Source organism: Perissodus microlepis, chromosome 11 (assembly GCF_051167445.1).
Source record: "Perissodus microlepis isolate ML-2025 ecotype Zambia chromosome 11, ASM5116744v1, whole genome shotgun sequence".
Taxonomy (NCBI): domain Eukaryota; kingdom Metazoa; phylum Chordata; class Actinopteri; order Cichliformes; family Cichlidae; genus Perissodus; species Perissodus microlepis.
Genome location: NC_140471.1, coordinates 15,253,632 through 15,273,255, shown reverse-complemented (window position 1 = coordinate 15,273,255; position 19,624 = coordinate 15,253,632). Strand labels below are relative to the sequence as shown.

At 42.1% G+C, this 19,624-nt stretch overlaps 1 protein-coding gene across 13 annotated transcripts in view; it reads left to right on the top strand.

The window, feature by feature from the left end:
- Positions 1-19,624, top strand: part of plecb (plectin b) — a 124,069-nt gene that overhangs the window by 52,136 nt on the left and 52,309 nt on the right. For 6 of the 13 annotated variants that reach the window (XM_084945103.1, XM_084945102.1, XM_084945101.1 and 3 more), the window contains exon 1: positions 11,637-15,216. The exons of 4 other annotated variants lie outside the window; for them this stretch is intronic. In XM_084945103.1, the coding sequence (XP_084801229.1) occupies positions 12,054-15,216 (3,163 nt within the window). In that variant the 5' untranslated portion in view covers positions 11,637-12,053. Of the gene's footprint in view, positions 1-4,342; positions 5,313-11,636; positions 15,217-15,247; positions 19,612-19,624 lie in introns of those variants that run through there. 3 more of the 13 variants (XM_084945111.1, XM_084945104.1, XM_084945115.1) reach the window with 3 other exon arrangements.

Here is a 19,624-nt window from a genome sequence, read left to right as displayed (position 1 = left end):
CTCCAACCACTCCAAGCTTGCAGATGGAAAACAAGCAAGCAAAAAAAAGAAAAAGCCATCTCCTGCAGGAGTGAAGACATGTGAATTGTGGGGTGGAGTGACTTGGCTCGTGAAAAGCACATATAGAGGAATTCTGGCTGATTACTAAAATTGGTATCAGCACTGGTAACCAATCAAATATGACCCTAGATTTTCACTAGCAGTGCATCTGTAGTTTCCAGTCTATTGTACTTTGAACTTGTGTGTCAGACAGTGACCAGCTGATATTTTATTAATCCTGCAGCTGTGCAGCGCTGGGTGTGGTGTATTATTTCTCCTGTGGTTTTGTGCCTAGCCATTCTTATTGGGAACACTGTGTGAAACAAAATAAGAACCATGGGCATAAGAGAACAATATAAAGTCATTAATTCGCATGTATTACCACACCCATAAAGTGAGGCGCCAAACCTGCACACGAAATTATTTCTTTTTTAATACCGTTGCCTTGTTGCAGGCACAGAGTTGGCTTTCATTCCTTGCAAGTTTTCATTGTGGCATTATAGTGTCTGGATTTGAGTTACTTCTTGTCCTCGCATTGTTGCATGCGAGGACATGTTGGATAGTTTATTACTCTGAGTAATTATACTCTACTGCCATAATACCAGACAACCAGAGCATTCCTAAGATTATGCAGTTCTTGGAAAAAAAAAAAGAAAAAGAAAAACAAGAAAAACACTTGAACGAGCACTAAAATGTCCATCACCTGCATCATTTCATTTTCATTGATTGACTTCATGTCTGTTATGCTGCTGGGGCAGTGCTCTGTCTTGGAATGACAGGATTTCAGGAAGAAAAGTATTATATATCGCTTCCCGTTCCCTCCCATAACCTGAAAAAAGAGTTCAGACTCTCAGTAGTAATATATGTCAGGAAGAACAACAGCCTGAATCTAAAATGCCACACTGACCCTTAGCACCACCTCTGCTGCGATTCTTTCCTACATTAAAGAGCCCTCTTGTGGGTACTTTGGCACACTGAAATCCAGTTTATGAAAGTCACGGAGATAATAATGGTAATGAGTCACCACTGTGTCTGTAACTGGACTCTAAAGCTGTGGCAGAATGGGCCTTTTCTTTGCACACACACTAAATTTACTGCACGTCTTTCTTTTGTGAAAGAAAGACTCATGCAGTCATTTTAGTGTCTCTCTCTGCCCAGGGACGAAAGAATGCGACTGATTCGTTCTGCCCGGATGGTGGTGGTGTGGCTTGTGTGTGTGTGTGTGTGTGTGTGAGGGCTCATATATATGGGTGTGCATGAGGAGTCACCTGTATTGTGTTTGTCTGTTTTATTCTGTGAGTCAGGATGCCTGACTAAAAATAAAGCCGAGGCTCTTCAGGTTACAATGCAAATCTGCACACTGTGGCAGAGTCAGGAAGGCCAGAGTCGAGATCCTGTGACAGGTTTTGCTGTTTGATAGTTGGTTGCCCGTGGCAGCAGCAGCAGCAAGTCCATGTTCCCTGAGACCTCAGCCGTGGACAGCACATGGTGTTTGCCTAACCTGTGGGCTGTGTTGCTGCAGCAACCAAAGCCTGCATGGCCACTCCTATATGTGGTTAGCAGTCGCTGACTCATGAAGCAGATATTCATCTTTTTTTTTTTTTCTCTGTCTCTCTTTCATAAAAATGTTACACATTGTTTGGAATGTCTTACAGATTTTCTCAGATACACCTTCTGTTGTTTGGTTGTTTTTCATATCATGAATGAGTTACAGTACAGTGGCTGTCTGTGCCTCTGATGGCACAAATAGACTTGCCCCTGCTGGCTGGCACTGCCAGTCCTGGCACTCCCTACAGCCATTTTATACCCTCACTCACCAGTTTGGAGCTCCATTTTGTGAAGGGCCAGCCTTTATTCAAATACAGTTTCAAACTATTGGGTACTTACTGATGGGTGTCATGACCACAAATCATCGTCAGCATATCGTTTTTTATGTAATTAGTGGTAGTTTTTTTGAATGAGCGGGCATTTAAATGTCATCATAAAATAAAGAAAGTAATCAGAATCAGAATCAGAAAGCATGACGTTGAAGATAAGGACAGGGCAGTAAAAAAGTATTTAGGTTCAGCTCACATTCAGGAAGAACTGGGAGCACAACACAAGCAGAAATGAAAACAAAATGTGTCTCTTAGTAGCACAGAAAGTTTCTCTCTTATTTTAGTGCATCTCTGCTCTCGTTTCTTCATCTTATGTCTGTCTTTGCTGTTTATTAACAACACCAAGGAGCCCCTTCCAGCTTTTAACACCTTGTTATGCTACCTGACTAGCTAGCATTACCCACAATGCTCTTCAGATATGTAATTTTGGACATTTATATTTTTTAGTATTACAGATTTTTTTGTTTTCTCGAGTGTGTGTGCTGTCATGTTTGCCTGGTTTATCCTTAGATTATTATTTTTTATCTTTTTATTTTTTCTTATTTTCTTTCTTTTATTGTCTGATGATTTTTTATTATCAGAGCTAAAAAGTATATACAGCTAGCCAGTATTATTAAGTCAATAAATTTAAAGCCTACTTTTCGCACATTCACTGAAACAGTAGTATTTGGAAAATTTAGCATGAAAATGCCGCTACCATCCAGGACTACATGTATTTAAATGTATGTTATTTACTTCTGTTCATACAATACTCACATTCAGTTCAATTCAGTTTTGTTTACATAGCACCAAATCACAACAGTTGCATCAAGGCACTTTATATTGTAAGGTAAGGACCCTACGATAATACAGAGAAAACCGCAACAATCCCCCTATGACCAAGTGCTACAGCCCTCTGCCACGACCAGTTGGGGGTAAGACGGGAGACATACTGCGGAAGAGAGTCAGAGATGAACAATTCTTATACATACGTTCTTTTAAGCCACTTTTAATGTCTTGTTACTTATGAACAGATATGGGCAGTAACGCGTTACTTGTAACGCGTTACTGTAATGTGATTACTGTTTTCAGGTAAGGAGTAAAGTAAGGGATTACTATTGCAAAAACGGTAATTAGATTACCGTTACTTTCCCGTAGGAATGCTGCGTTACTGCGTTACTAAAACCGTGATTTTTTTGCGAGAACGTCTCATGACAGTGACGTAAGTGAGTGCCACGTTCGTGACAACAGCTGTGTGCAGATCAACAATGGATAATATATCGAGTGCGGGAGAGAGTATGAGCGTGCAGCGTTTAAAGCTTGGAAGTACTGACCTTATTTTGAGTTTGATTCCATAAAAAGTGACAAAAACATTAGTGTCCGTTGTGCGTGGGAAGAAAACTTCTTTTTACAGCGAAAAAACCCCCCTAAACTTCCAAGCAATCACCGACAGTGCGCTACCACGTAATGGGAAACTCACAGAGAAACTCGCGGATTCTTCAACTGACCGCTGCGGCACACCTGCACCAGGGTAAACCTCCGCCTACGCCACTCCTGCTTTACAGGTGAAAATAGAGCAACAGGACCGCTAGTCTTTGATGTTATTTATTTTCTGCTGTGTTTTACTTGCATCTATTTGAAAGACTGAGTGTAAACACACAAAAAAAATATTTTATGTGCTGGAATGTGCAGAAAATAAGTTTAAATGTTAAACAAATTTCTTCCAGTCAGAGAATGTTGCATATAATTAAATTTTTGCTTGATGCATAAAGTTAAAAGGTTACAACTAATAAAACAAGTTTTAAAAATAGACTTTTCCATTTGATTACATTTTGTATGATGGATTATGCAGAAAAAGTAGAATTGGGCTGAAAGATCTATCGCTTTATCACCTATTCAGGTTGTAAATCGTGTTTTAAAAAAGTAACTAAGTAACTAAGTAATTAATTACTTTTGAAAATAAGTAATCAGTAAAGTAACAGGATTACTTTTTTGGGGAAGTAATCGGTAATTAGTTACTGATTACTTTTTTCGAGTAACTTGACCAACACTGCTTATGAAAATGCAGTTTTAAAACTTGTTAAAGTTTGAAGCTAGTTAGCAAATAAAGCATTACCAGCTAATGTTAGCTAGCTTGGTTAGTATCGTTAAATAGACACAGATACCTGCTAATTAGCGCTGAGTGACCTACAAATTAAACTAGAATTGCTGTCTCTAAAACTGGAGCCTATGGTTGGATTGTTTCAGTACGATTTTAATCAAACAGCAAGCCATGTTATGTCAGAGCTCCTGTTCTGTGACTTGGATTAGCAGACATCTTGGTTTATGCAAACTGTAAGTCTTCTTAAAGGATGAGTTATGAGAAAACTTACAGTCATCATAAACGGGGCAAATGGAGTCACGTACAATTGTCACAAATTCTTCCTATATATAAAAAAAAAAAATTAAATAGTGTTGTATTGTAATAAGACAAATGTGTTGTTTAATGCATCATTGTGTGAACGTACTCCTTTACTGAAACCTTGTGTATTCCCTTTCAGTTCCGCAGCTTCATACTTTTGTGGTGCCCTTTAGGCCCATTGGAAACATGCCAGAAACAATAAAATCGTAAACTGATTATCTCTAGTCTCTTGAAATATGTACAGCAGTTGGCTGTTTGATAGCATTTCTCCTTTGGATTGCCCGTATCTGAATGCAGTTTTAAGATTAACATGCTTCTTTTTAACAGTTAACAAAAGGCTTAATTGCTTGATGTCAACCAAAATATACAAGAGGTGAAGTAAGAGTTGTTGTTGGGTGTATTTCGGGTGCCTTGGTGTGCCTTTTACAGACTGACTTATAGTTCTTTGTATTCTGTCTCTGCATAGTTCTCTTGTCTATCCTTTTTCACCCTCCTGTGTACCCTTCATCTTAATGTCTGGGGCTGTAATTTGCTTGGTTTCTCGAACAAGGTATCCACTGTTCATCCCTCAGCTGGCTGATAATGGAATAAAGCGTGGGCGCCTACAGATGTATGGGACGTGTTGCAGGGTATCCGGGGCAGCAGAGAGGATGTGTCCAGTTTGGCAAGACCCTCAGATTTATAGTGTAGATGTTACTCTGCATTTATGGGACAGATGAAAAGATTTCCTTGTTCCCTTTTTTTTCTCACAAACACCCTCCCTGCCCTGAAAGTAGCCCTCCACTCCCATTCATTCTCTTTCTTAGCCCCATATTGTATGCCATGTTGATCTGCTGGCCGGGCAGTGGGTCTCTATGTGAAAAGAAGGGAGTAGCAGTGTGGATTTGAGTGTGTGGCAAAAGCAGGAAGGTGTTTTGTTGGAGCCTCTGAGGCCTCTCTGTATGACAGATCAGATCAAAGCAGCATGGAGATAGGAGATCCTCTTGGAGATCGGTTCTGGCTGAGCCCAAAAAAAGGTAAGTGTTTATAATAAGTGCATGAAGCTGAGAACAGAGGCAGCAAGTTAATGATTCTGTGCATTGGTTAGCATTAGGCTTATGTCATAAAGAGGTGTGGCTAAGTAAGCAAGACATCTTTTGTCATATCTTCGAATCCGAACAGATAAATTGGAAGTTCCCACCCGGTTTGTGCAGCAATATTTAAACCTTTCTAGCTCCTAAATGGCGTAATACATCTTCTCCGTGCTGACTCTGATCCCTGGCTGCTGTTTAGCTGAGCTGGCATACGCCTGTCACAAGCGAGAGAACAAGAGAGCCGAGAGCTGGTTCAAATTTTCTGTCCAGATCTCACGGCTGGAACTTGTTTACAGCACAAAGATTTTTTTGTAATTGCTGGCTGTTTGCAGAATTTAACACAAAAGACTGATGTCGATTACATGTTTTTACATCAGACAGTCACAAAACATGCTCTACTTTTAGTGCAAATTTTATTGTTGTCGATTGAAAATCTAAAAGTGACGAATGTGTCCTCTTCATCAGTCGTAGGGAACAGCACTGTCTGCCAGATTGCTGCTTTTTTTTGCTTTCAGTCGACTCTCTTACCCCGTCATTGGCGGGCTGCTGTCCAAATTTGAGAGACTGCCAGGGACATTGTAAGGTTGGGCAAATTAGGAACCCTCCACTAAGACGTGACAAAAAGCTTGTTAGAGTGAGAGTAAGCTGGGATGAACGGGACTTGGCAAAACTTTTTTGGGTGCCCCTGCTCTTTTTTGGCTGGTGAGGCGGGCGACAGGAGACATAATCTGTGACTTAATTTCTTTCCACTCTGGAAAAGGAAAAGTCAGTGTGATCCGAGACTGGTGGAACCTAAGACCCAAGCAATGCCTGTCATTTTTCTTACCTCAGACACTCATCACTTTATAGATTTTTCCATGTGCATTTACGTGTATTTTGGCAAGACAGAAGCCAAAACTTGGCTTTCCTTACTACGCTCTCACAGTAGTCTGTTTTTTTTTTAACTTGTGACGTCTCTGCAGGTTTTATTGGTCAAGCTTTTCTCAAGAATTTCTTTTTCTACTTCTTTCTATTAGTTACTCATGCCACAATTAAAAAAAGGTTGTCTTACTACACGGTTGCTTTTAACAAGGCTTACTGAATACTAGAGATATTTATAAGTCAACAAAAGTTTGGATTGGCAGAGCAACAAGCAGCAGGTCCCATAGTGCCTTGATTTATTTCAGAACTTTGTCTATTGTTCTCAGTGCAACAAAGCAAACATTTTTCCTCCTCCACTTTGATTTCCCCTCTTTTTTTAGTTCAGCTTATCCAAGAACAGTTGATTATTTATTTTTGCAGCAGAGTAGGCAATGCCAAAGACACCCCTCTCCTTCCATGCTCAGCAAACCTTAACACAAAGTGCTTCTTTGTATGGAGCAGTTCTGCGGTTTACTGACTTTTGTGGCTTTGTGTTTGCTTGTTCTGTTTACAATATAAAGAGTTTGGGGTTTTTCTCTTAGCCACCCCTCCAACTATATCTGGCTTTGCACAAGAGGCACAGTTCTCTTCAAGTCCTCAGTCTCATGCGCTCAAAGTTTTCAGCCACCCGCCATCACCTCCAGGGGTTAATCCTTTCAGCCTCTCTCTTCTTGCATTTCAAAAGCTTGTTTGTCTGCCTGTTTAAGCACTAATTGTTGTTCAGGCTGACCCATCCAGAAATCAGTCAAGGTTGTTGCGAGGGTTATATTACTGATGGGTTATATTAGTAATGCAATTAAGGCTTCATATGCCAGGTACTCACAATAGTAAAGACAAATTTATATATAGATTGGCTACATAATTTATTTATAGCTTTATTTTTGGGCATAGAAGTCATATATTATGAGTGAATATATGAATAAATAAAAATTGGCCTCTCATTGCTGTGTAGTTCGACAAAATCCTAGAAGTTTTCCCCCAAACTGGAGCACGGTTATCTGAAAAACGCTACGTCCAGATGAACTGAATCAACCTTTTGGGATAAGTTTAAAACGTTCATTTACTATTATTATTGGGGTTTTTTTTGTTTTGTTTTTTAAATCAACCATCATACAATTGTTATAAAGGGAGTATTACAAAAATGTGAGTTTTAACAGGAGTGTTATTGGGGATTAACTCACTCTTTGAGCCAGCGAGTCCACATTAACTTCAGTTTTCAGTTCCGGATGTTTCTATCTGACGTATACAGATCCAAATGTAGCATTCTGCATGAATACATTCTCCCAGTGACGATTCTGGCACAGTGAATTTTCGCAGGTATGTGCTGAACGTTTATCATCTTATTTTAGCATGTGAGCAAGCTAACGTTTAACAGTTAGAGCTAAATACAGATTATGTCTGCAGGTTATGTTGTTGGTCATAAACTAAAGAATCAAACTTATAGGAACACTAGAACAAAATAACAAACCAAATATCCAATGGATGTCTTTTTGCTATGTTATTTCTTTCTTTTTTTTTACTGCATGCATTTCATTTAATAAATGTGTAGATAACACGGTTACAATGAAGCCTTTAAATGAAAATGTCTTCAGAGCCCTAAGCAAAACTCGCTGCAAGATGTAAGGCAAAGACAGTGCATGAAAAGCATTGTGGTTATTCTGTTTAGGACAAATTCATATTTAATAAACTGATAAATGATAAACGTGATAAACTAGCCTGCCCCTTCGTGTCTCTGAGCATCATTGACTGTGACGGAAACCACTTGGCCAGCATCCTTCTATGTAGGTGTGGAGGTGGCTCAAAAAGATAGGGCAAAATAATTCAGCTATGACCAAGTTCATTAATTAGATTACTCTAATTACTTAGAAAGCCTATAAATACACTGGCGGCAGTCGGAAACCTCCATATAAAGTTGTTCACAACAACCTCTAACTTTAGCAGATTCCTAGGTCGGGTGTTTGGGCTCTAACATGCACCAGCTATGTCAGGGGCCACAGCTGTCTCAGACTATGGAGTCACTTGCCTAACCACACACAGCTAAGAGGCAAGCTCCTCAAATAAAAACGGGCTTATCATCTGGATAAAAATGGGCTCTTGTGCATCACAAAACAATTTGTCACAACTACAGAGACACAAGTCATAACTTAGGGTAGACTAAGGGCCACACTTTGATTTGTGCTTTTGTAACTTTTTACGTTTTCATCTGGCAACGCAGTCAGCTCAAATGCTTCAGTGTGCTTTCATTACCAGCTTACAGTATTTTGGACTTTTTGTTTTACAGCCGGTTGTGGACTTTACCCTGAATCATAATAACGTGATAGTTGTCTCTGCTCAGTTTCAAATATAACATTTCATATGAAACAGTATGCGTGTTTTTTATTTGGAGGATCAGTCAATTTAATGAGTTATCTTTCCTGCTGCAGTTTAGAAGGTGTTTTTCGTTTTTTTTAGCTTATTGTACTGAGCGTTCTTACATTGGTGGATAAGAAAGGCCTTGCTGATCTTTGCTTTCCCTTGAGTGGCTTGGATCTGATATGAGGGTGGAGGGCACCTGTGAAGCCCTTTACATTGGGCCATGAGCCAGCCACCATCAGCTGGTGCTGACAAGTCTATTTTGGGACTGGTGGAGGCCTGAAACATAGCAGGAGGAGCAGACTCCTAAGCAGGAAACTCTTCGGGAACTCTTCCCCAAAGTCCTATTTCTCCATTTCAGTCAATCACATTGGCATTCATTCTGTAGTTGGTCTGCTCTTGTTCTTTTTATAGCCTGAATAAGATTAGTTCTGTATTGCCATGACATTCCCTTCTGGTAGTCTGCTTCTTATTAGAAAAATTGACAATGCCACATCAAGCCTGCAAATAGCTTTTGCAACCTGCAACTCCCTTTGAAAAGCAGCAGCAGCACATCCTGGTGATACAGTGTTTCTTTTGAAGCGTGACAATCTAATATTTGGATGGCTGAAGAGGTCGGGCCTTGAGCCAGGATAAGGGTCACTGTCAGAGGCTTGAAGTTCACTGAACACTTTGTGCATAAACAGTGCATGAAATCACAGTGATATGCAACACAGAGGGCAAGGCACCCCTACACACTGATGCCAATTTCCCCCAGTGAGATTGTTTTAGGGCTTGCAATTTAAATCGTAATGGCTACAAATGATATAAGAACTGTGATTTGCAAAGCATTTAATCCCTAATTAAAAACAACCCAACGACAACATATCACATGCTGAGATATCTTTTTTAAATAAGTAAGGTATGTAAGGAAGTAGTTGCTGTAAGTTTAGAAAGCAGATTCCTCCTTGATGTAGGATTTCATCTCCTCAACTACTTGGGTCCTTTTTGGTATTCTTTATTTTCATTGTATATTAGCGCCTGTGTTTTTTTTGCTAGACTTTTGAATACATGCAAAATGGTTTGGCATTGCCTTGGTGAAGCAAACACGGCCTTAGACTGCAGCCTAATGTGGTTTAAATGATTCTTTCATGCACATACACTTCCCTGTCAGGCAGACGTTTGTTTCGCAAGTCAGAGGAATGTCTTCCTTGTTCCATAAACCAAAAAAGTCTCTATGTCCTCCGAATGAATGCTCCTCCCTGCTTTTTGGATCACTGACTGTACATACATCTCTAAAGTTAATACCATAACATAACAGGGTATATACTGTAGGTGGAGTACATGGCTTAAGGCTTCACCCAGTCTGAGAGAGATGTCAAAACAGACAACTGCGTAAATCCTGTGTGAAAGGAATTGTTATTAGATAGTAGATTAGTAAAGGCGTTAGTCGGGTTTCTAAGAGGTCCAGCGATAGTTATGAGGGGGGTGTCTCCCTTATTTTAATATGTCAGTATTTTACATTTGTATATAGTGTTTAAAAAGAAACTATTATTTTGCCATGACATGTTTTTTTGCTTTCATGATTACTGATGAAAGGTTGATAACCCGATAATAACTTGTTTGATAATGATGAGATAATGATGTCCTTGCAAATAGCAGTCTAATAAGTTGACACAGTGGTCCAGCTGCCTAGCCAACAGATTTATGGCCAGCTTCTCCACTGCAGCTCTGAAAGCGGATATGTGGCTTACTCAGAACTGGCTTACTTCATTTGACTGTTGCCATGGTAAAAAAATTAAAACAGTTTTCTGTCTGTGTTTGTATGTGTAATAGTGAGTGTGGTTTCAAACACCGGGGGGAATGCGTCATTTCATCTCTGCCCATTCACCACCACTATAATTTCACGAGTATATCACTGTCTGCAGCGCAGACAAACGAGCGCATGCTACTGTGCTGTAAGTGACAATTGTAAGGTCTCCTTCCAGTTCGGCTTTCGCTGAACGCTGGTCGCAAGGGATCACTCTCTCTGACACTAGGAGACGAACAGGAGACAGATGTACAGGGGAGAGAAGTGATCTCTGGATAGAAAACTGATATCATGTTTCTGGGAGTGGTGAAAAGGTTAGCTATAATGCATAGTTCTTTATATAGTTGTGCAAGATAGATTCTTCTTTCCCAGCTCTAATATTAACTGTCTGAAGTGGCAGTACAACTTTAGGCTGCTTTACAGCCTGTTGCATCACTTTAATGAGCTGCAAAGGAAACACCGATTGGCCCGTCTAGCCTTCTTTTCTTGTCGGCTTGGAGACCCCCAAAACAAACACAGATAAGAATACATAAGATAAGAATAGAATTAAACTTAACGTTAGTTTTGCTATTATTATATAGGCATGGGTCATATTAGATAATTAGTAAGAGTTTAGTCAGCTCCTTTCATATCCTTGCAAAGTCCAGCCAGAGTACATTATTGTGATTTATGTAGTTTCTCTTGAAATGTCACCAGCCTTCACGATATATTCTAAGACTGTGTCATATGAGATGTGAGCACCATGCCCTGCATGTATAGTAAAAGCTCTTCACTGAAACCTGTTCGTGAAATGTGTAAAGCTAAAGACACCTTGTACTTAATAACTTGCATGGGCAGGATCGGATGGATGCCAGCTAGTCATCTTCCTTTCTGATATCTACTCGCTGAACAGAACAGCCCATTCATTGGACCGGTGTGCATCACACGCCAGAGGGTGTGTGCCACTCAGTCCTAGTGTGCGTTCAGAGGTGTGTGTGTGTGTGTGTTTGCATGTGAGTAGGAGCCATTTGCTTTTGGTTGTGGGCGGGACTCTTCGTAAAAGTCATAGAGTTGTAGATCACATGCTCCCTCCATAGGTGTGTTGATCCATTCATTTGACTTTGCTCGAATTTTATTTCAGTTTATTGCAGACACTATCCCCCCCCCCCCCCCCCCCCCCTTCTAGCTTCCTGCTGTACTATTTACTCTAGTGAGATTTTTTTTCCATGACAGTTTTTTCCTAAGAGAAAGAGAGAGAAGGTAGGAGGAGCCAGACTGAGAAGTGTGTGCCTTGCTCTCTCACTCTCTTTCTCTCTCTCTCACACACTCACACACACTCCCTCTCTTCCATTCTGTCATTGCCATCTCGGCCCGAACAGAGACTGCTCATTCTCAGCCACCCTGAATGTAGGGGGGGCATTAAACTTATTAACAGAGGAATATTTATTTTCTTCACTACAACGAAAGGATCGACAAGAGCAAGGAGAAGAGACAGTAAGGAAAAATCATTACAGGGATTTCTTTCCCTTATTGAATTAAGAAACACGTGCCAGCCGGTCTTGGCACTTGACTCTTTCTCACAACACAGCGTGAAGTGCTCTTCTCTTTGTTTGGCATTGTGCATTTTAGTTTCACTTTGAGAAAGTTTACTGAATCAAACAACAATGGTTGCTGGAATGCTGATGCCCCTGCATGACCTGAGGGCCATCTACGAGATCCTGTTTCGAGATGGTGTCATGGTGGCTAAGAAGGATAAGAGGCCGCAGATCAAACACCCAGAAGTACAAAGTGTAAGCAACCTACAAGTAATTCGTGCCATGGGGTCTCTTAAGTCCAGGGGCTATGTAAAGGAAACATTTGCTTGGAAACATTTCTACTGGTACCTGACCAATGATGGCATTGTTTACCTGCGTGACTACCTCCACCTGCCCACTGAAATTGTTCCTGCCACCCTGCAAAGGATTAGGAAGCCGGCCGCCACTCTGGCCATTGCTCACCGAGCTGCACGGGTCCAATCTGTAGAAGGTCCAACATCTTACGTTCCTAAGCCGGGACGCAGGGCTGAAGCAGAAAGAAGAGAGGAACTAGCAGAGCGCCAAGGCTACCGCCATAAGATGGTGGGTTCTGGAGAAAGAGAGAATAACCCCGATAGGACCCCGAGGTTCAGGGGTCGCCCACTGGCTGGAGAACCGGCCAGAGAAAAGGCCTTATGGGAAGTGGAGGGCCAGCCTCAGGACGTTTTTAGGAAGACCACCGGCTTCAGAAGCGAAACAGCAATGATGGAGGATAACAGGGGGAAAAGAGCCACTCACCAGGAGCTTGATGTTTACAGCAAGAAGCCCATAGCATCACCACAAAAGAGGAGAGCACTGGAGGTCGAAAAAGAGAAGCCAACAAGTTCTGCTCCCGCTCAGACAGCAGCTTTGAAGCAGGATGTGTCACAGACCGCTCTGACATCCTCCAAAACAGCCCTACCATTAACTGTGGCTGCTGTTGCTCAGGCCACAGGTGCTGCAGCATCAAAGATTCCAGCTAAGCCCTCTGCTCCCAAAACAAACGAGGAAATGAAGACCAAGGACTGGCCTAATATCGCTGAGGAACAAACTTCTATCAAGCCTACTCAAATGATTACAAGCAAACCAGTTCTCACAATGCTTCCTGATTTTGATGCCAAAGAAGACAAAATGAAAATGGTGGTTGTGGATCCAGTTAAAGTTGCAAAAGTGAGTGCTACAGCAGCCAATGATCAAGTAGAGCCCCAACAAGTAAAGCCTATCACTTCAACAGGCTCTGTCAAAGAAACGAAGCTTAAAGTAAATAAGGAATTGATTAAACCCACAGAGGTGAAGGCCCCTCCAGTTTCAGCTGAGTCTAAAATTATAAATGATAAAGCAGAAAAAGTTACAGATGCAGCTGCCACTCAGGAGACTGCCAAAGCCAAACCTCACAGCGCCACAAGCAAACCAAAGGGCTCCACTAATGAGGTTAAAGATTCTAAAACTGATGAAGTGTCCCTAGAAGTTACTACAGTACAGAAATCCTCAACACTTGAAGTCAAATCCACCATTACCACAGCAACTCTCGCAGCACCTTTGACCAATGCTGAAGATGCACAGCCTGCCACAGCAAAAGCTGCAGAGATGACTGCAGAAGAGAAGGAAACTAATTCAAAAGCGATTCCCCCAGTCAGAAAAGAAGCCCCTGAAGGTTCCGTGCAGGAGCCCACAGTAAAAGTGCAAGATGAATCAGATACATCTCAGCCTCCTCAAAATGCTGTCACCACAGAGGTGCTTAAAGAAACCAAACAAGCGGTCGAGGGAGGCTCAAAATCAAAAAGAAAGAAAAAGAAATCTCAAGCTGAGGCCTTGAAGAGTGTCGAGAGTGCAGAGGGATCACCTGGAAATAAGACTGAACTTAGACCAGTGGCTTTATCAGAGCCTTTAATTATGTCTACCTGCTCAAAGGGAACAAAGACAAACGAGGTTAAATTACATACTGACAGAGAGAAAACAGAAGATATCCCCAAACAAATAACAGCTTATTCAGAAGAAGCCTCACTGCCACTAGGACAGATTCCTGCAGCGCCCCTAGTGGAGGGACAAATAAAAGAGAAGTCTGAGGAAAGCAATGCCGGAAAGATTGCACAGGGACCATTATCCCCTAAGGGCGAGTCAAATGTTACGTCGCCCCATATGGAGCTGGTGAAATCTGAGGAAATAACTGTGACCAAAGTGGAAACAGTGACAGTGCAGAAAATAAGTGGAGTGGAGCTCGTGCAAGCAAGCCCTAAATCTGAGCAGGAAAACCCTGCCCCACTGTCAGAACCTCAGAAACCCACAATTGAGGCTAAATCCGCCATAAATACAGAGAAAGCTACACAGGAACCTTTAAAGGGAAAGAAGAAGGGAAAAGGTCGAAAGCAGCCTAAAGAACTAGAGACAGAGGTTATAAACACAAATCCTGTCACTTTGCCTGAAGCAGAAACATTGCCATCAACTGACACTACACCCCTGCATAAAGCTGCAGTTAAAGACAGCCCTGACATGGCCTCCGGACTGACAGAAACTAATGTTTCTTTAAAGATGACTCTTGAAAGAATGTGCAGTGAGGAAGTGAGGCAGGCAGCAGCTGTGCTCTCTGAGGCCCCAGCAGACAAAAGGGAGGTGGAGCCAGCCCTGCTCTTTGCAGAAAAAATCAAGCGGGAGGCTCCAAAACCAGAAACATCCTCCAGTGTGAGGGAAGCACCCACAGCCGGAGAATTAGCGTCAGCAGCAAGAGCGCTAACAGCAGAGCCAGCTGCAGCTCAGGCACAGGCCAGCCCACTCTTCGAGCAAGAGGAGCCTCCCAAAGTTGCACAACATTCGGCCGCTCGGGCAGCAGAGTGCAGCACAGAGGAAAGGCTCTCTGTTTCTGAGGCCCTAACGCAGGAGGGAGAGAAGAAGAGGGACTTGATAGAGGACACACCCTCTGCCACCGCCACGCCCGTGACCCGTCCTGACCAGCCTCACCAGTGGGACACCTGCAAGTTTGAAACATCTGACATAGACGAGGCCACCATGAAGAGGAAAATAGTAGTAGTGGAGGAGATTGTTGAAGTAAAGCAGCTCATTAGTCCGGAGGAAGCTGGACAGCAGTCACCACCTCCACCTGTGGAGTCTGAGGAGGAAGGCGAGGAGCTGGACCTGGATGTTCTGCAAGAAATTGCTATAGAGCGGGCAGTCTTGGCACAGGTGGCAAGGGGCAAGGGGCGAGGAGCCTCACCAGAGGTAGACTGGGACCACTCACTGGGGGAGCCAGAGGAGAAGACATGGCCTAACTTCATGGAAGGTTTGTTTGAATGCGTGCCAGCTTACCTACTTCTAATGTCTCTGTGATGCAATCACTCTTGAGTCTAGATTCCCACCTTTCTTCAAAGCATTTGAGGTTTTAGGGTGCACTGTTGGTGCTCTGCACTTATGTACCTTGAATAGCATTACCATTCTGTAATTGTCTTTGACTTCCCATTCAAAGTATTATTTGGGGTGTTGTGATTACAGTTTGTGGCTTAAAGTTACATGTTACCAAGCCCAGAGTCTAATTTTGTGATGTGGTGCAGAGGGAGCCTCTTTTTTTAGGAACAGTTTCAGTGAGAGGGCAAGGAGACCTTTGAGATGTGGCTGTGATTGAATTAGCTTTGTGTTAGAAGAGATAAAGTGTCTGACACAGTGCTTGCCTCTTGTTGTCCTCCTGCTGTCAGATTTCACAGGTTCCTGTGTTTTTTGCTGTGGTAAACACTCAAAAAATAATTTACCAGTATTCTTTCAAGTTTTCACATGCATCAGCAGCAGTTTTTATTTTTAACAAACAATTCAAACGACAAGAAAAATTCCCACATTTCCAGGGTGGGGAATTCTGATTGAATTGTGTAATCAATTATACTCACTGTTGTGAGTGGTAACAGTTATCTCTGGAGCTATCTGAGTGTTTGCCAGCAGGATTAGTGAGATCTGCAGCCATTCCAACTAGGTGGGGCTGTTTTTGGTGAGATCCAGCCTCGCCTGTTCCCTGCAGAGACGGCTAACCGTGAGTTAAAGCCAGAAAAAGAGAGGTGTGGTCCTTTTGGGAGTATTAGTCTTTAGTAGTCTCTTTGCTCTAGTCAGGCTGTGTTCTTGGCTCTGGTTTGTGTTCTAGGGTTGTTTTTTCTTTGGAGAGATATGCATGCCCTTTGCATTCCATTATGCAAAGGGCATTAACACGGGAGTTATGTGGGTAATGTCAACACAGTACTATGCGCCATCCTCCTTTGCTGGTTTAGAGAAATAAAAGTGGCACATGATGCTGCGGTTAGCTTTTGTTGAAGTGAAACTCATATGGCTCATGTTAAATCATGATGATGCTGAGGCACATTCATGTGACTCCAGAGTTTTGGATATGATATGTAACGTCTCATAACTTCCACGAGCGAAGCAAGTTGTTGCTGAAACCACCATGTAAAATGTTATATCTCCGGAACGGTGTGCAAGACAGACTTTTTTCGGGCGTTGTCTGTTGAGGGTATGAACAGCATGCAGATAGTCAGAAAGTTGGAATAAGTTGCTCACAGATCCATGGGTGTGTTTGTTTGGATCCACACGTGACGGATGTTCTGGATTCAATTAGAAGCCTGGCTTCTTGAGCCAGTCTGTGTTACTCATCAGGAAAATAAGTTAGATCTTCATGACAGCTGTACACAAACACAGTCACTTATAGAGCTCATTATAAGCAGAACTCTGCTTCTCTGCAGTGCATTTTGGTATCTAGAAGAAACCTGAATTGTAGATGAAGAGCTGATCATTGCCATGGTGAACTATTGCAAAGATTTTAATTTGACTTTTACTCCGGAGGTCTTTCTGATCTGTGACGTTTTCACACATCAGACACAGCAGCACACTGCTGACATCTGCTGTCCATTAACAACCATATTCATCTGTCACATAGACCTAATGCTGCAACTCCACTGCAGAAGTCTTTGAAAGGAGCTCAGATTTGTTATCATGTAATAAAAAAGCCACTTTTTTTTTCTTTTTTGCTTTTAATTTTACCTCATATGGATTGTTAGAGCAGTGGTTTCCAGAAATACTGATTTTACTACCTTTATTCCTAGAGTGTAATATTCTTGGTATGTTGCTTTATTAAGTGGCAGTCGGTAGACAAAGCTCATCGCTGGATATTTTTGCAGTTAAGTATGCATACTTTTGTCCTCCTCCAGTTTCTGTTACAAGCTTACTTTGCATCAGTGATGCGGAAACTAGGAAGGAGGAACGTACTGAATGAAATGTGACTTATGCCACAAAAATGTTTCTTTCAAAGCAGCGACTATAAGCTGGTTTGAATTTCAGAGTAACAGTTTTCATCAAATGTGGCCTTCCGGATGCACTTAAACTAAATCTGTGTAGTAAGCACTTTTGTGTGGACTGTACACACTGTTTAAACTCGGCGCGGACATGGCACCAGGCACAATTTGAGTAAATCACATCACAGACGTGCCGCTGAGGGTCTTCCATGTTTTCATCTTTGAAATGGTGCCCGGTGCATACTTGTGTGATTGGATAAATGAACAGCTACAGTGAACTTCAGCTCTGTGTCTCTCATTATGGTGCCACTTCATTTTAATGTCGTGACTCACCCCGGGCGATTTGCAAATTTTGGAGTTGATTCATGTGCGTGACCTCTCTGTTGAAAGAAAAAAAAAAGTAGGGAAAAAGTGAGAGACAAACTCTTGGCGTCTGTCAGCAGACTGTGTTGCAAACTGGCAACTTAATCTCCTGCTGCCGCTTGTGCCGATTGGCCCACGGTGCTGTTTTGCTCAAAACAAAGTAAATGACCTTAGCTGTTGCATGTCTTTAACTGCTGACTCCACCTGTGAAACCCCTTCTGATATTTAGTTCGGAGTCTTAGAAGATATTGGAGTACACTTCATAAATTATGACACCTGCCGACCAAACAGACATTTTGATAATTAAGGGATGTTGAAATGAAACCTGAGATGATTTCTTCTTGGCTTAAGTGTGAAAAAGTTTGAAAAATGATGGCACAAATATAGAACAGGAGTCACAAAAGGTGAATATTTATGAGGCCTATTTGAAAAGTGAAACAGAATCCCATTCCAGCAGCTGTTTGTGCTTTCAAATTGCTACTTTGAATTGCCACATTTACGTGCGCAGAGTGCTTGATATCAGATTAAATTGTATGCTATAGCAGGAGCTGGAGAGTGATGCAGGATCGAGGATCTCTTGTGGCAGTGTAATGGTTAACTCACAATAGGCCAAACTTTGGAAACAGGATTGATAACATGTGGAATATATTGAGGGTTTGGCCAACATGGTTGTGACGTTAGTCATTTCCCAGGGTGCATGTTAGACCTTATTAGAAGACCAAACTAATGTGACTACAGTTGAGTGAGAGGGATGCGAGTTTGGCCTTCATTTTAAAGTTCATAAAACCCTAATTTTATCCAGTATTTTCTCACCAGCTTAGTGAGTAGAGGAGGAGCATTCTTGTTTACAAGAATGAATATCTGCACTACACAGTGTGGTTGAAGAGTAAGACTACTGGTATTTTCCCCAGGGACATAAGCTTAGAATACCTTTCAGCCATGTGTCCTGACATGATTCATGTGTGTGTAGAAAGCCTGTTGAGTTCAGGAGTTTGGGATTGCTGCGCATAAAGTTGTTGATGAAGGAATTCCCTGTAATCCTATCTAATTCTGCTCAATGGTTTCTCAGTACAGCTGCTTTCATTTCACTACAGAACATCCATACATAATGTCAGCATTTCACAACAGAATGCAGTCCTCACTCTGCTCTCCAGACAGGTTTGCTTTTGGCAGTGTAGAGAAGTGGAGCCAGTTGTCAGCACTACAATTGCCCAAGCCAAATGCATATATTAGAACTTACTATATTTAGAGAATATCGTGCATTGATATGATCCCGCAGCAATAAGGGGATGAACACTGAGGTCACCAGCCTTGCATCCATCACTAAACTGTGTTTTACTGAACAAGATCCAGTTTAATCCATCTCATCTACTTCCAGCCTTTCCAGCCGCAGTATTTCTGTGTGTTTATATTCAGCTTGTATTCGGTTGTATCAGTGTGTCACACTTTCCTGTGGTTTAATTGGGATGAGTACTTTACTTACTACTCAAATAATTTGGTTATGTTAAGCCTAAGAGAGCTCTTACATGTGATGTGTTTTCTGGGTGAGAGGTGTGACCTAAACAGTTCCCACCATCATCCTCGAAGAGAGAGAGAAAGAGAGAGAAAGAGAGGGAGGGGGGATGGAAGGGCTTGCTTGTGGAGGGTGTCTCTAAAGGACGAGAACAGCCAAGTGTCCCGCCAGAGCGCTTCCATCAGTTTCTAAGTGCGAGCACAGTGTGATCATCTGGCTCTAGTGGATATTTATAACCCCCAGTCAGCTCCAGCCCTCTTTCTCCCCCCTGGCAGCCCTCAGAACCCCTCACCCCTTCCCCAGGCTTGGTGTGTCATCCCTCCTCCCCTGGCCAAAGGAGAGCAGGCTGACGGATTCAAGCAGCAGGCACAGCCTGTCAAAATTCAAGACCAGGGAGAAACAAGGCAGTCGGGGCAAACAAACACGCGCCTCTCTTGTCCTCCTCATTCTCCCTCTGTCCAGCTTGTTGTTTTTTTCTTCACCCTTGTCCTCCTCTTCTTTCCACGTACCTTCTTTTAGATGAAGATCATACCTGGTAGGTCACACAA